Below are 16343 nucleotides of genomic sequence, written 5' to 3' on the forward strand. Positions count from 1 at the left end.
ACAGCAGCGTCTCTACTTCCTAAGGTAGCTGAAGAAATTTGGCATGCCGCCCCTGGTCCTCTTCAAATACTACCGCTGCACAATCAAGAGCATCCTGACTGGTTGCATCACAGGCTGGTATGGGAATTGCTCCGTCAATTTTGATGTCCTATTAAAACGTTAAACTTGTTTTTACTATTATGAGAAAATATAATCACAGTTTAATATGAAATATATGTAGAAAAAAAGTGAACTATTCTGAATTATTATTCGGCTGATTGGATTAATTTACTTCTTTGGCGGCCTTTTTTGTCAACAATGTGGCCTCATTAACCTGGGCACAATGGCCAGGTAAAACACCCTTCCTCACCATTTCCTTTGCAGCTTCCCACAGATTTAGCTGCTTTTGAAACGAGAATAAGAGTGCTCAGCTGAGCAACCCACGGCAGCGGGTCGTTTGTTTTGGGGGGGGTATTTGATTAACGTTTATTGAAAAAGTACGGATTTCTGCTAACAAAGGCATTCAACCACAGAGGACAAACATAGGTACAAGGTAAGAGTTTCATAATTAAACATTTTTTAAGTATTGAGCTTGGGCAAATTGATGTAGTCGGAGCTGAATTCCATAAAGCCTGGTCTCTGCTCAACTCCATTGGTTGAGTTCATCAGTAACTTCCTTCACCATGGAGTTGAGTTGTCAGCTAGGTCTGACATTCACGTGACATGGCCGCGTAAGGCGAACCCTGTTGCCGTTGCGGAACAATAACAGTGACCTGTCTGCCTTTCCGCTCAGCAAGCCTGGCACACACCCTGCGCCTCCTTGGGTGGTTCCGGATAAGCCAAGTAGTTGGCCTTTTGCTGTGGCCACGTCTCATGAAGAGCCACTGCTGTTGCATTTCTCCAATTCCTGCACGTGAACATCTCGAGCTTGGCTGCTGCGTCGGTCATTTTCTAGGATAAGCTTTCGGCTTTTAAATCATTTGAAATTAAATAATTAAAAAAAGGAAACTAAAATCAGGCTTGAAATAATGGGCCTGAATTAGACAGAGGAACTGTGACGATTGGAGGCAGCAGTTGGCGCATCAGTAACGATGCGACATGGCTGTATTTCAGAAAATCGAGCTGTCTCATTCTATATGCCAACAATTATTTAATGTTCCCGCAAAACACTAGAGATTTGCAACAGGCAAACATTCTTCACAACTATTGATTATCATCATGTATACAGAAAATAAAATGCATTGACAAAAGATAATGAAAATGTACAATTGTTTTATCATTGATAAAAGCTGGAAAATCATTTGCGACAAGGTAACAAGACACAACAGAGTTGGTTTAGTACAACATATTTTCAACCTCAAGACAGAAATCAAGTCTCCTCATTTCCCAAATTCTATAAACACACATTTTCCACAGCTTCATTATTCAAAAAAACAAAACAAGAATTAGAATATATTATGGGAAAGATGAAAGCCTTGCAGCTTCCCATATAAAACAAAGTCACTTAGTAAATATGTTATTTGACAACTTCTTAAAAGTAATAGGAGAAAGAAAACATGGAAGTTGATGCATTACTGTTGACACAATTAGTGCAGATGGGTAAGGTAATGAAAAAGGCCAATAATTACCATGATTTCTTTTGCAAACATTTTGTCATTTGAAATGAGCCAAAGAACGGAAATCAAACAACCTAATTGTCCAAATCCACAATAAATTGCTTGGTAGTCTTTTTTGTTTTAAATTGTAATTTATAAAACAGGGGAAAGGGAAAACTTTTCATCACAAGGCTGTCCCATTGACAAAATGAAAAAGAGAGAAAAAGGTCTGCATTTCTTAACCATTACGAAGCAAAGAGTATCCATGAAGAATCCTCCATTATTAGAGTGGTGAAGTAGAGAATTACTTTTCTGCTATTGTCAAACATCTCCATTCGTTGTTGAAAGGGCTTGAAATGCTGAAACGTTCCAACTGGGCACCAGTATTGTATTGCAGCTTCCTACAGGTAGAGACAGAGGACATGTTAGTCCACAGGTACTTTTTTCATTCCTTTTTTCAGTTTATTCTGATAGAAAACAAATATATCAATGCAAGTACATTAGCTGGTGCCATACTCATGGGATGATGATAAAATTAGACAGATGCCATATCACCCATTGGATCCCATCTTAGCCCACTCACCTGGCTCAGAGCTGCTGTAAGGGGGAGCTTCAGAGCAGTGTGCAATTTGACTTCTTTTCCTTCTTCTTTTCTATCGGTGTTTTCCTATTGATCTGTCTGACCAGGTCATAGAAAATCTAAAGCAGACAAAAGGAGCCAGTAGTTAGAGATGCATCTGTTATAAGCTCCAGATAATCACACTTGTTTACTTGACGAGATGTATATTCTTATTGCAATTCTCATCAACGTAACATACATTCATTCAGTTCGGGTGACTGGAAGTGAAAGCGGTGGGGCTTACCTCATTAACGTTGATCTTTGATTTAGCTGAGGACTCTAGAAAGGCACAGTTGTTCCACTGTCTGGCCAGGTTCTGACCCTGCTCCTTGCCCACCACACGCTCATCCTCCAGGTCACACTTGTTGCCCACCAGGATCATGGGGACCTGATACAAAATAACGAGAAATAGACAGAAGACAATGAGAGACTATAGCCCTTTACCCTGTTACTTTCCAAAGAAAAAATAAAGGCTATATAAGTCTCCATAATGTGACAACAAATCAATAATGTACTAACTCTGCATGTGGTAGAAATAAGAGCTAAACTGAAACCTGCAAACATCTCTCATGACATTTCTATTTCGTTATTGCTATGCTCTTCCAGCACAGAGAATACCCTATTGAGAGAACCTATGGCTCTCAGAGCAGTAGGATTACAAGATAAGAGCCAACAGACTCCTTAATTGAGAACACCATTAAAATTGCATATAAATCATAAACGTATCATAGATTTCACAACAGCTGTAATAAATGCATTGACGACAAGGCCCAAGTGTTGGAAGCACGTCAATGACAGTGACTGAGCCCTGATAAGCTACAATACTCACGTCCTCAGTGTCCTTTACTCTCAGGATCTGTTCCCGAAGGTCCTGTAGATCATTAAACGTGGACTGTGCCGTGATGGAGTATACAAGAGCGAAGCCTTGACCGTTCTTCATGTACAAGTCCCTCATCGCCGTGAACTGCTCCTGTAGAACAGCAGAGGAAAGACTCCATGACACGCTGGTCATATTTACTGTTAACGTACAATCTGTCACCATGGCTAACATGGACACGTTCTACCTACTGTTCCAGCTGTGTCAAGGATTTCAAGCATGCACTGCTGCCCATCCACTTCAACTTGCTGTGGGAGAGAGGGAGTAAAGTTGAGTAACATTTTGACATCAGTGGTAGCACTTGAAAACTTGGTAACTATAGGGCAGCATACCTTTCTGTAGGAGTCTTCTATTGTGGGGTCATATTTTTCCACAAAAATACCCTGTACAAATTGGACAGTCTGGAAGAGAAAAGGCAAAGGGGAGGAGAACATGAATGTAGAGAGTGACACATACATTCTCCAAATCAAAAAACAGCCACTCAATCAGGGCTCTAAACATTTTCATTGGTAGCACAACATGCGTTTCAAAAATATTGACAAGTCATATAGGCCCAATAAAGGCTGTATCTAAATCAATTAAAAAATCTTATTTTCTGGTGCTCCAATTGATTTAGATACAGCCTTTATTGGGCCTATATGACTTGTCAATATTTTTGAAGCACATGTTGTACCCTGGAAATTAATCTGTTTATTCTAAAAGTTAAAATGTTGATACAAATACCTGTCATTGAAATGACAAGTTAATTTGTGGAATATTAGGTGAGCTAACATTGTGAAAAACACAGTTTCCTATTGAGCTGCATAATGCGGTAACATGACTGAACAAGTTGTTAACGGCCCGCGACATGGTTGATGAATGGAAAATATGACCCGCCAATGGAGATGCATCCAGCTGCAGCGCCAATAGAAGGGAGAAAAAACGTAGTGCCGGTAATATGGTCACAACTTTAACAGTTTGGGCTACAGACAAGCTGTTTTTTCTCTAGGGCACTCGGAAACAGCGCTACGTGAAGCTTAATCATTACAACAATTATTACCTGGCTGATTTTTTTGTTCTAGGTGCACTGGTGCTCCCAAATGTACATTCCAAGTCACACAGCAAAATATTTTAGGGCATATGCGACCAGAATGGTCGCACTTTAAAGCCCTGCACTCAACGCACCCAGAATGACTCATAACAGAAACCTAAGCATGGCGGTACTACTAACCAGTGCAGATTTGCCTACACCTCCTGAGCCTAACACCACTAGCTTGTATTCACGCATGGTGGGGTTACTTCACTCGACGGCACAAAAGTCTGCAAGAGATGAGACAAGAGAGAGAACATTGGTTAGGGCTACTTACGTCACCATTTATATAATTTTACACATTGCCGGCCACAGATGAGGAGAACCCAATAATTCCCTCCAGTTTTCATCAGCTCTAGACGCCACACTGTGGGCGGTTCCCTTGGCTCGTCCATTATCTAACTACTTTAGTTATACACAGCCAATCCTAAACATAACTGCCTTGTTGCGGTAACCCCCTTTGACAATACATATACAGAAAGTGAAACTCCACTCTGCCAAAAGAAGGATATATCTCTTTCTGACTCACTATCCAGGGACATCCGTCGACATGACAAGGCCTTCTTTTCAAAAGAAGTAAACAAATAGAGCCAAGATAACCCAGAGATGTATGTCCCCCTTATAAAATGACACCCTATGACACTTGAGTGACAGTGAACTGATGCTAATTGTCAAACTGCTCAGTCTCTATGGAGACTGTAGGCAATAGCCATGGTGCCACAAATAGCTTCATCTAATTAGCATGCACAGGAGAAGGCCATGTGGGGTGAGGCGTCGCCACCTCTATCAGCTTGGCAAGGTGAGAAGTAAGGCTTGTTAAATTAGCACAACATTATAAAAAAGCTCATCAGTCAGTCAGGTTTTTATGACTGTTGATATTACAAAGCCATCCAGTAACTGTTTCCTGTTCTGTCTTGGAGCCAGCCATGGAAACGTGAGGCACCTGCCAAGAGACACTTTTCTCTACAGAATATTATCCCCATGATACCTTTGTTATTGTTTTGTTTTGTCTGTATTCCAACGGGACCACGTTGGAAACAAGTGGGATCACTTTAACGTGTTGTCATTGCATCTTTTCCTCCAATAAACCAATGTCTCTTTATGTCCAATAGGAATTACTACCAGGCATAGGCGAAAACTCCTCCATGAGAAAATACATTTTATCTGCTGTGCAGAGAAACAATCCAAACACACTATCATTATCTAGCTATGCAAACCTAACAAATTCCAAGCGGCAGCAGCATGACAGGCCTACAACGGAGAGCTGGGCAGTATGTGGGATGTTACAAAGGTCCATTCAAATCCTCAGACCATTGCAATACACCCCTTCCTCTGTGAAAATTATATGCATATAGACAACAGAACAGAGATCATAGTAAGAGAATGACCATTGCTCTGCTTAAATAATGACCAGACCAAGAAAGGACACTTCTGTGTTTGTTTCTGATCTTAGCCCATTTTTAGAAAGCAGAAGTTAAACCTACAGATGCAATAAGAATACGAAACAAAATGTGTGTCACAAAGGTTTCAGAAAGACATTACACTAATCTGATGTGGCAATGGCCTTTAGTTGACTGATTACAGGTGACACATCTGGAGTAGCGCTTAAGCAAATACAGTGAGCTCAAAAAGAGTATTGGGACAGTCACACATTTGTTGATGTTTTGGCTCTGTACTCCAGCACTTCGGATTTGAAATGATACAATGGACTATGAGGTTAAAGTGCACACTGTCAGCTTTAATTTGAAGGTATTTTCATCCATATCAGGTGAACTGTTTAGAAATTGTACGTCCCCTAAAATGCAGGGACTAAAAGTATTGGGATAAAATCACTTATATGTGTATTAAAGTAGTAAAAAGTTAAGTATTTGGTCCCATATTCATAGAACGGAATGATTACATCAAGCTTGTGACTCTACACATTTGTTGGATGCATTTGCTGTTTGTTTAGGTTGTGTTTCAGATTATTTAGTGCCCAATAGAAACGAATGATAAATAATGTAGTGTCATTTTGGAGTCACTTTTATTTTAAATAAGAATAGAATAGGTTTCTAAACATATCTACATTAATGTGGACGCTACCATGATCACGGATAATCCTGAATGAATCGTGAATAAGGATGAGTGAGAAAGTTAGATATACAAATATCATACCCCCCAAAAAATGCTAGCCTCCCCTTTTATTGTAATGGTAAGAGGTTTGCATATCTTGGGGATATGATATTTGTGCATCTAACTTTAACCTGTCTCCTCCCCTTCATCTACACTGATTGAAGTGGATTTAACAGGTGACTTCAATAAGGGATTTTGTCATGGAAAGAGCAGGTGTTCCTAATGTTTTGTACACTCAGTGTATGTGAATTTGTCCCAATACTTTCCCCTAAAATGTGGGGACCATGTACAAAAAGTGCTGTAATTTCTCAAACTTTTCACCCGATAGGGATGAAAATACCATCAAATTAAAGGAGAAGTTATTTTTTACAACCAAATCTCTACTTTCTATGTCAATGGCATGTCCAGAAGGGTCCAGACAATTGTATTGTGATTTCACGTTTTTGAACTCACTTCCTCATCCTCGTTGTGTAGTATAGTGGCCCCTAAAATGACATGAACAAAAGCTCCAAAAACACCCAAATACATCCTTTTAGAAACAGCAAAGCTCTCAGTATAGTGATGCAAGTCTTTAGATGTTGTACACATGAAATTGTGTCAATCCAAACTTTATCCGCAACGTTATATTCCATTTTGTTGCGACTCGAGCAATACCCCTCCGTCCATTTTACAGGTAACTGACAAAATAAAGGAAACACTTGAGTAAATGAGGGATACAAAGTATATTAAAAGCATGGGGTGCTTCCACACAGGAAGTTCCAGACACTTGTAGAATCTATGCCAAGGCACATTGAAGCTGTTCTGGCGGCCCAACGCCCTATTAAGGCACTATATGTTGAGGTTTCCTTTATTTTGGCAGTTACCTGTAGCAGCAGGCTACACAGTAAATGGAACCGCTCGAGACGGCTCGAATCGTGCAAAAGGGAATATAACATTGTGGATAAAGTTCGGAATGACAACTTCATGTGTACAACATCTAAAGACCTGCATCACTATACTAAGAGCTTTGCCGTTTCTAAAAGGACGTTTTTTGCGTATGTTTTTATATTTTGTTCATGTTTCTTCAGGGCCCCCATACTATACAATGAGGATGAGGAACTGATTTGGTGTTTGGGGTAAGTTTCTCTAAAACATGTAATCACAAAAAAGGTGTCTGGACCCTTCTACAGTATAACATTCCATTTACACCAAAAATAGAGATTTGGTTGTAAAATATTCATCTCCTCCTTTAAAGCGGATAGTCTGCAATTTAACCTCATAGTCATTGTACCATTTCAAATACAAAGTGCTAAAGTGCTGAAGAACAGTGCCAAAATAACAACAAAGTGTCCCTGTCCCCAATACTTTAGCAGATCACTGTAAATGCCTGTAGAACTTCACATGGTCAATCCCAATGTTAGTATCCTGCAAAACACAGCTGATATGGTGAGTGTTTCCATGTTGACAGGAACTTGGCACATCCACCATGCCCACTGCACACCAGCACAGTGAGCACACTAGCCTCTAGATATGTTATAAGTCAGTGACGGTTCAGACCCAGTATTCTCTTAACATAAGCCTACATGTTATTTTATTTTTTACTAATGCTCTGAGTGGTGCGTTCCCAGTCAGCATAGAATAGCCTAGTTTCTGCACTGAAACTCGTTTTATAGAAAAAAAAACACCCACTCTAAGGACATAACCTACTGTGCGCAAGGCTGGAAGCGACAACTCCCCACTACATCTAGTGAGGGAAGGCTAGCAGTTCCCAGGACACACTGACGTCTGTGGGCAGGTGTGGATGCTGTGTTGGGAGCCAAAGGAGCTAGGCTACTCCAAAGAATCCCCACAAAACTAGGGAAAAGACAGAAGAAATATATAAATTGCATTTCACTTTTTGTGAATAATCTCAGGGCTGCACTTTGAGAGTTGGGAGTGTGACACACATTGCCAAACGGTAGGTGTACATTAGCCTAAATCATCTACTCATCGGTGAGTACGTTTACATGCAAACTAATAATTCAATATTAAACTGATTATGACAGAATGCATAATGCATATGGCATTAGTCACGTAAACACCTTACTCTGATTATCTTAATTGGCATAATGTCGTAATCGAGGTAAGCATACGCCGAATTAAAACACCTGGTTTTCTGAGCCATCTTTCAAATGACTAGGACATGTAAACAGCTTCATCATCGCTCCAGCGGGATATTTGATTTGCGCATTTGCCAGTGTGTGGTAGCGCAAGCATCCCTCTTATGCGCGAGTGAAGTGAGTTCTGAAAAACTGAAAGTATGCATGAAATATTTTTCACATACAAACTTTATGTCAGAACTCAGAATCAAAAAGTCTTCGCAAAAATAAGTCAGTGGTAGAACGTTTATTTTCATTGGGTATTTTCTGCATTGATCAAAAGTCCCATCAGTAGCCTGACTTCAGATGTGTCCATGTAAACAGGAATATTACCTAACCGGACTATCCACAATAATCACATTATTGTGTGCATGCTACCGTGCTGTGTTGGGGAAGCTTCTCTGAAAATGGAGTTTACCAAGCTACCAATTACTTCACATTGGAAGAAGTTACGCTAGACTAAAGCTACCCGTAAGAAAAATATAGTTTACATAACTAAAGTTACTTTGATGAAGTAGTTCATCCAAACTAGATTGTGAAAATGTATCATCAGTAAATCTGTATTGTCAGAATACAAATTGCAAGAACAAATCACTTTGGGGTCATATGTTAACAGAATGTTTAACGGATTAACGGAATTTAGCCTATTAATTAAACCCCAAAACAGTTTCAAGTGAGAATTAGACAAGTCCGATGCCGAAAAAGAAAATAAAAAAAAAGTTGTGTAGTTCCAGTAGTTAGCCTAGCTACACAGCATAAAAGTAATTAACTACTGAAAACACGACCTAGATTTTAATTTAGTTCAACTACCACCAAGCTACTGGAAAATGTAATGAATTACTAGCTAGTTGAACTACTGTACTTGTACACTGAATGTACAAAACATTAGGAACTCCTGCTCTTTCCATGACAGACTGACCAGGTGAATCCAGGTGAAAGCTATGATCCCTTATTGATGTCACTTATTAAATCCACTTCAATTGGTGTAGATTAAGGGGAGGAGACAGGTTAAGGAAGGATTTTTAAGCCTTGAGACGGATTGTGTACGTCTGCCATTCAGAGGGTGAATGGGCAAGACAAAAGATGTATGTACTGTCTGAATAAATTGTCAAACGACCTAAAGAAAAGTTGGGAAAAAATATGAGCATACTTTACATTTCAAAGTCATTGAATTTTGAGTGTTTATTTAATGTTCAAAGCATTCTGAATTCATCTAACATGTTCATAGGCCCAAGCCATGTCAAAATACATAGAATTGCAGGAAATTTGCTTTAAAATAGCACAAGTACCTTCCCCAGACTCCCATCTAGGTCAAATCACCTGTGCATAACAGAAGGGGGCCACCAGAAGTGTTGCCAATTAAAAATACTGTCTGATCCAATCGTAATGAAGCCGGTTAAAACAGTGTACAGTAAGTGTGTATTTTGCATTTGAGAATCGATTCACGTTTAGCTGGAGTAATTTGGCTCTGAAAATAACATGCAAGGACCTTAGTTGGACCGGTACAGTTAGGCTCCTTTAAGAGTACATATTGGGCTACACTCAGTCTTAAACTTGACAGATATGGTGTAAAAATCCTGACTTGAATGCATACAAAAGGAACACCTGATGAGAAATTGCTTTTATTGCACATGGGTGTGCGCTCCTGAATGTCAAATCACGTGTCAAATCTTAATTCTCAAAAGACAACACTAGCCACCCTTGCTTACATAACTAGTTTGCTAAATGCAACCTTTATTTATACTAGGCAAGTCAGTTAAGAACAAATTCTTATTTACAATGACGGCCCACCGGGGAACAGTGGGTTAACTGCCTTATCTGGGGCAGAACGACAGATTTTACCTTGTCAGCTCGGGGATTCGATTCAGCAACCTTTCAGTAACTGGGCCAACGCTCTAACCACCATCTGCCGCCCCTCAATCTATCCATCTAGATCAGCGTTTCCCCAAACTCGGCGGTCCTCGGGACCCCACGTTTAGATTTTTGCCCCAACACTACAATGCGGATTCAAATAATCAAAACTTGATGATTCGTTGATTATTTGAATCAGCTGTGTAACGTTACTACTGTACTTAGGTCAGAAACCAGAACGTGCACCGAGTTTGGGAACCCCTGACTAGTTGGCTAACTAGCTAGCTAATAGGAAACAGATAACTTGCAACTATGTGTCTGACATCACTTCGACAAAATAACGTTTCAATGTAACGTTAAAACTAAGAGGAAGGGATCAGCTGTACCTAGCCAGTCAAGTTAGCTGGCGAAGTTTGCTAGTTAAGCTAACGTCCCCTCCGGTCCGATTCAAAGTTATAGCTAACAACTAACGTTATGTAGTTAGGTGAGCCAACCGGGTAGTGCCTGGCTAAATTCTTAATAGTTAGTCAATTAATGTCCAACTAGCCAACATGGCTAGCTAGCTAACTAAGGCGTGTGAACCACTGGTGTTAACTAGGTACAGACAACTCCCTTCGGCTTGTTGTGTTAGCTAGCTGCTTCGCTAACGTTAGCCTCCCTTAGACGTTCCATCCGGCCTGGACGTTAGCTGTCCTACTTGGCCATCCGACACGTTTCTAACATTTTCACGACCTATATACATGTTCGAGTATTGATTATCCCCAAACTGTTGCTATGACCAGAGATAATCGTTACTCACCGTGTTTTGTCTCCCCGCCACCTCACTGGAGTAGCTGACTTCAATGAACCTCCGCGAACGTCAATCCCTAGCTAGCTAACCTCTCCCACCATAAATGGCAACGGACGGTGCACACTAGCTACTGTAGTTTCAAGGCGGCCTGATGTTGTAGTCCATAAAACCATAATGGATCATCTGAGTATCATGGCAACCATGCACTCACTGAAAGTGCAAATGTTATTAAATAAGAGATTACAATTTTATTTCCACGGTCTTCGCATTATAAACTGAGGACTGACAAAAGCTATAAAGTAGGCCTACTGCCATACAAAATCTGTTTGGATAATGTGGGCATGCAGAATACTGTAGTCTGGTATGCAATTAGAAAGCATACATTCCACTTGAATTCCCAGAAATAAGCCAGCTCTACTTTTTCAAACATATCAGAGGAAACAGTCAAACAGATGCAAGGAAACAGCAAGGGTCTTCAACTTCAAGTCAAACACACACACACACACACACACACACACACACACACACACACACACACACACACACACACACACACACACACACACACACACACACACACACAATAGCAATATTTATTGCCAACCCAAAGCTTCTAGATACTGTACATATGTACACTAATGCTCTCTATAAACTAAAGAGTGTCAGGAGGGAGTAGAGAGCATTGTCGTCTATTTTCAGTTGGGGTTCTCCTAAATGTGCGGTGCAGTACAAGTCACTGTCTTCCTGGGGAAGAATGTTGGAGCTTTACATAATTATCTCATCATACACATGACAAGTGTCCTCTTCACCCTGAGAGAGAGGAAGAGAACAGAGGATTGGGTAGAGTTTATTTGTTGACCGAGTTGGTGCAGAATGAAGGCTGTCTGATGAGCACATGCAAAATCTTATTCAAACTATGATAAAGCATAAACAAAGATCCAATTCACCTGTGCAATGGCTACAGGATCTGATACTTTAGATGCTGGAAATGCTGAGGGACACAAATTAGAGGCTTCAACATATCATAAACAAATAATATTATCGTAACTGCATTATATGTAGGTACGATATCAAAGAAAGGGAACTTGGTCTTACTCAGTAAGCACGACATTGATCGTTTTCTGAAGAATACACAAAGTGCAACCACAGTGCAACACATCAACAGTCCGACAGCTCCCACAACAACATGGACACTTACAAAACCTAAAGGAAAGAAAGAGAATAATTCAACAAACTCTCAATCAAACCAGTTTTCCAGTGTTTTTAGAACAAAATAGAGTAGCTTAAAGCTAAATTACCTGTGCTGTCAATCAGAATCGATGAGGATGTTGGCGTGACATCCCAATCTGCAACAGGTAACTTTTTGCATGGCACCATTAAAGTGACAAAACAAAAGCATGCAGAAGATAAATGAAAGATTTATTAGAAAATAAAATAATTGTACAATAGGAGCTTATTCTTTAAGCTATTTAAAGTTATATCAACCTGCGTAAATGTGGGGACCTCTGGGTACACATATCTGTTTGTTTCAGTGGTGTCCTTCCTATCAGGTGTAAACAGTGAAGTGACCAATGGAGCTGTGGGTAGAAATAGTAGAGGGTAGACCGAGTATGATTTTTGTGCATTCAAAGACAATCAAAGGGGATCAAAGCAAAACAATATGCATACCTTTACTCACAGAGACATCTACTTTTGTTAAAACATCTCTTCCCCACTGATCAAGTCCACAATAGTAAAGTCCAGAGTCCTGTAATTTCAGGTTTTTGATGGTGGCAATGAAAGTATGTCCATGGACGTTGTCATACATAGAAAATCTTCCTACTGTGACAAATGTGTCCACTTTCACACTTCTGATGAGAATGTCACTGTAGGAACAAGGGTGGCGACACAAATATTTGGCCTTATATTGATATCCATCTGGATATGAACACTTAATGTCTAAAGATCCACCTTCACTTCCATGCTCTCCAATTTTGCTCCTTTTTGCATAACAGCTTAAAACTTGATAAAAGAGAAAACAATGTTATTCTTTATCATAATAACAAATAATAGCTGAAACGTGAAATGAACAAAAACTTTGTGGAATTGTTTGGCAGAAGTTTATTCTATACAATTTGCACTATGCAGGAGTCTCTTTCACAAAGAAAATCAACAACAAAAATGGTCTGTGTTAAACTCACCTGGCAAGTAAACGAGAATCATCAGATAGATTTTCATGTTTTAATTTTTTTTAAATCTTATTTCACCACAGATCCCTTTTTCTCTCAAATGATCCTACTGTCACCATATCAGTCTCTACCCAGCAGCATCACTTGCAGCGGCTTAGGGCTGTTTTTGCTGTATTACAGGAAGTGAAAAAATAAACTGATTGCAATGTTTCAGGAAGGAAGTGCTACAGACAAGTGCTACTTTTGTTAAATCAAAAGCCTATGAGGCAGACGGAGACATCGAAGACAGACGAAACATCCCATAATTGTTAATCTGGAGGAATTAAATGACCTGGTTATTAGCTATTAGATGCACTCTCGAAACCAGACATATGAATGTGTTTTGTTTGGTTCTGTAAATACATTTCAGAATTTGCACTTGAATACATCAGGTAACACCTGTGGCCTGACATGTCAACCTCAGTGCTGTACTGTCCTCTACTAGTAGTTAAAAATCTTTACTTGTCTTGGTATATTTTCATGTCATAAAACATCTGTGTGATACAGTATGTACCCCTCATGAGTCAATTCTAAACAACACAACATTTTCAAAAGCATTCTCAAAATATATTCCCCTCCCTCTCAGGACACAATCTATCACAGTGAAATGTTTGTAAAGGTCAAGGGGTCTCCTGCCAGCTATAGGGAAGACCCTCATACTTTCATGTTGTAAGCAACTGCCAACCCTATAGACAACTAATAGCGATTGACTGCTATTATATTACACATTGACCAGATTAAGAACCTATGCACACTTTAGATACGAGTTGTGTGTTGCATACTAGTTATGTGTTTGGTTAAATGTTTTATTTAGCTATACTGAACAAAAATATAAACGCAACATGTAAAGTGTTGGTCTAATGTTTCATGAGCTGAAATAAAAGATCCCAGAAATTTTTCCATATGCACAAAAAGCATATTTCTCTCAAACGTTGTCCAGAAATTAGTTTATATCACTGTTAGTGAGCCTTTCTCATTTGCCAAGATAATCCATCCACCTGACAGATGTGGCATATCAAGAAGCTGATTAAACAGCATGATAATTACACAGGTGCACCTTGTGCTGGGGACAATAAAAGGACACTCTAAAATGTGCAGTTTTGTCACACAACTCTCTCAACACCTGTCCTCTCCTGAGACCATAGGGGAGTTGCAGCGATGGGACAAGACTGTAACTTCCAATTGGATATCACGAAATTAAGGAGAAAAAGGGCTAAAAAAAAATACAATTAAAGTAAATTGTTGCATGTTGCGTTTATAGTTTTGTTCAGTATATAATATCCTTTAATCGTGACACTGGAAAATTGTCTTAAAAAAAACATTAAAAAAATGTCTTTGTTCTTTCCTCTTATGGCTACTTAACTGTCTAAAAATACAAAAAATATGATGACTTGCAATGTGTAAGCCTTTCCTTCCAGTTGTTCTCCCCTTTGAACTTTTCTGTTTCCGCTGTGCAACTCCCCCATTCTCCCCACCTCTTTGCTGGACAAAGCCTCACATGAAAGAGCAGAACATCCAACTGACCATCATCCAGTAATTCAAAAGAACAAAGGAATTATTCTTACATCATACTGTGTCTTCAATGCAATGACCAAATATGAACATCTAAGGAGAAAAGGAGGGAGAGATTCAACTGAGGGAGACGGAAGTCAACAGGCAGTGTAGCCTAAGGTGGTTTCACCAACACCACCTTCTGACTCACAGTACCCACTGCATTAGATATCTCTCCATATCTCAGCAGCAACAACAGAAGCAAGGCTTCGCCCCAGGTACTACTGTAAGACAAATGCAGTTCTGTTTCTGTATCAAGTCCAACCTCTTCTTCCTGTGATCCCCTGCCCGTTCCTGAAGAAGCTTCGGAACATCAACCAGCAAGAGGGTAAAAGATTTAGATTAGATTTATTCACCTATATTCTTCCTGGCTGTAAATTCAAGGGAAATGCTGGCTTTATACACAGCTCAAAAAATTAAAGGGAACACTTAAACAACACAATGTAACTCCAAGTCAATCACACTTCTGTGAAATCAAACTGTCCACTTAGGAAGCAACACTGATTGACAATAAATTTCACATGCTGTTGTGCAAATGGAATAGACAACAGATGGAAATTATAGGCAATTAGCAAGACACCCCCAATAAAGGAGTGGTTCTGCAGGTAGGGACCACAGACCACTTCTCAGTTCCTATGCTTCCTGGCTGATGTTTTGGTCACTTTTGAATGCTGGCGGTGCTTTCACTCTAGTGGTAGCATGAGACGGAGTCTACAACCCACACAAGTGGCTCAGGTAGTGCAGCTCATCCAGGATGGCACATTAATGCGAGCTGTGGAAAGAAGGTTTGCTGTGTCTGTCAGCGTAGTGTCCAGAGCAGGGAGGCGCTACCAGGAGACAGGCCAGTACATCAGGAGACGTGGAGGAGGCCGTAGGAGGGCAACAACCCAGCAGCAGGACCGCTACCTCCGCCTTTGTGCAAGGAGGAGCAGGAGAAGCACTGCCAGAGCCCTGCAAAATGACCTCAAGCAGGCCACAAATGTGCATGTGTCTGCTCAAACGGTCAGAAACAGACTCCATGAGGGTGGTATGAGGGCCCGACGTCCACAGGTGGGGGTTGTGCTTACAGCCCAACACCGTGCAGGACGTTTGGCATTTGCCAGAGAACACCAAGATTGGCAAATTCGCCACTGGCGCCCTGTGCTCTTCACAGATGAAAGCAGGTTCACACTGAGCACGTGACAGACGTGACAGAGTCGGGAGACGCTGTGGAGAACGTTCTGCTGTCTGCAACATCCTCCAGCATGACTGGTTTGGCGGTGGGTCAGTCATGGTGTGGGATGGCATTTCTTTGGGGGGCCGCACAGCCCTCCATGTGCTCGCCAGAGGTAGCCTGACTGCCATTAGGTACCGAGATGAGATCCTCGACCCCTTGTGAGACCATATGCTGGTGCGGTTGGCCCTGGGTTCCTCCTAATGCAAGACAATGCTAGACCTCATGTGGCTGGAGTGTGTCAGCAGTTCCTGCAAGAGGAAGGCATTGATGCTATGGACTGGCCCGCCCGTTCCCCAGACCTGAATCCAATTGAGCACATCTGGGACATCATGTCTCGCTTCATCTACCAACGCCACGTTG

At 40.6% G+C, this 16343-nt stretch overlaps 1 protein-coding gene across 3 annotated transcripts; it reads right to left on the reverse strand.

Annotated features, from left to right (window-relative positions):
- Positions 1–1231: 1231 nt before the first annotated feature.
- LOC106567206 (ras-related protein O-Krev) lies at positions 1232–11179 on the reverse strand. Of its 3 annotated transcripts, XM_014136226.2 has the most exons (9): positions 11019–11164; positions 7938–8084; positions 4281–4369; positions 3403–3471; positions 3262–3318; positions 3023–3163; positions 2438–2581; positions 2158–2273; positions 1232–1975 (listed from the first exon to the last, which is right to left on the reverse strand). In XM_014136226.2, the coding sequence occupies exons 3-8, from the start codon at positions 4335–4337 to the stop codon at positions 2187–2189; spliced, it is 555 nt and encodes a 184-aa protein (XP_013991701.1). In that variant the 5' UTR covers positions 4338–4369; positions 7938–8084; positions 11019–11164; the 3' UTR covers positions 1232–1975; positions 2158–2186. The 3 variants fall into 3 exon arrangements, with proteins under 3 accessions (XP_013991701.1, XP_013991700.1, XP_013991703.1); XM_014136225.2 differs by lacking the exon at positions 7938–8084 and having other exon boundaries at positions 11019–11179; XM_014136228.2 differs by lacking the exons at positions 4281–4369; positions 7938–8084 and having other exon boundaries at positions 11019–11125.
- Positions 11180–16343: the final 5164 nt, after the last annotated feature.

Source organism: Salmo salar, chromosome ssa13 (genome assembly GCF_905237065.1).
Source record: "Salmo salar chromosome ssa13, Ssal_v3.1, whole genome shotgun sequence".
Classification (NCBI taxonomy): Eukaryota; Metazoa; Chordata; class Actinopteri; order Salmoniformes; family Salmonidae; genus Salmo; species Salmo salar.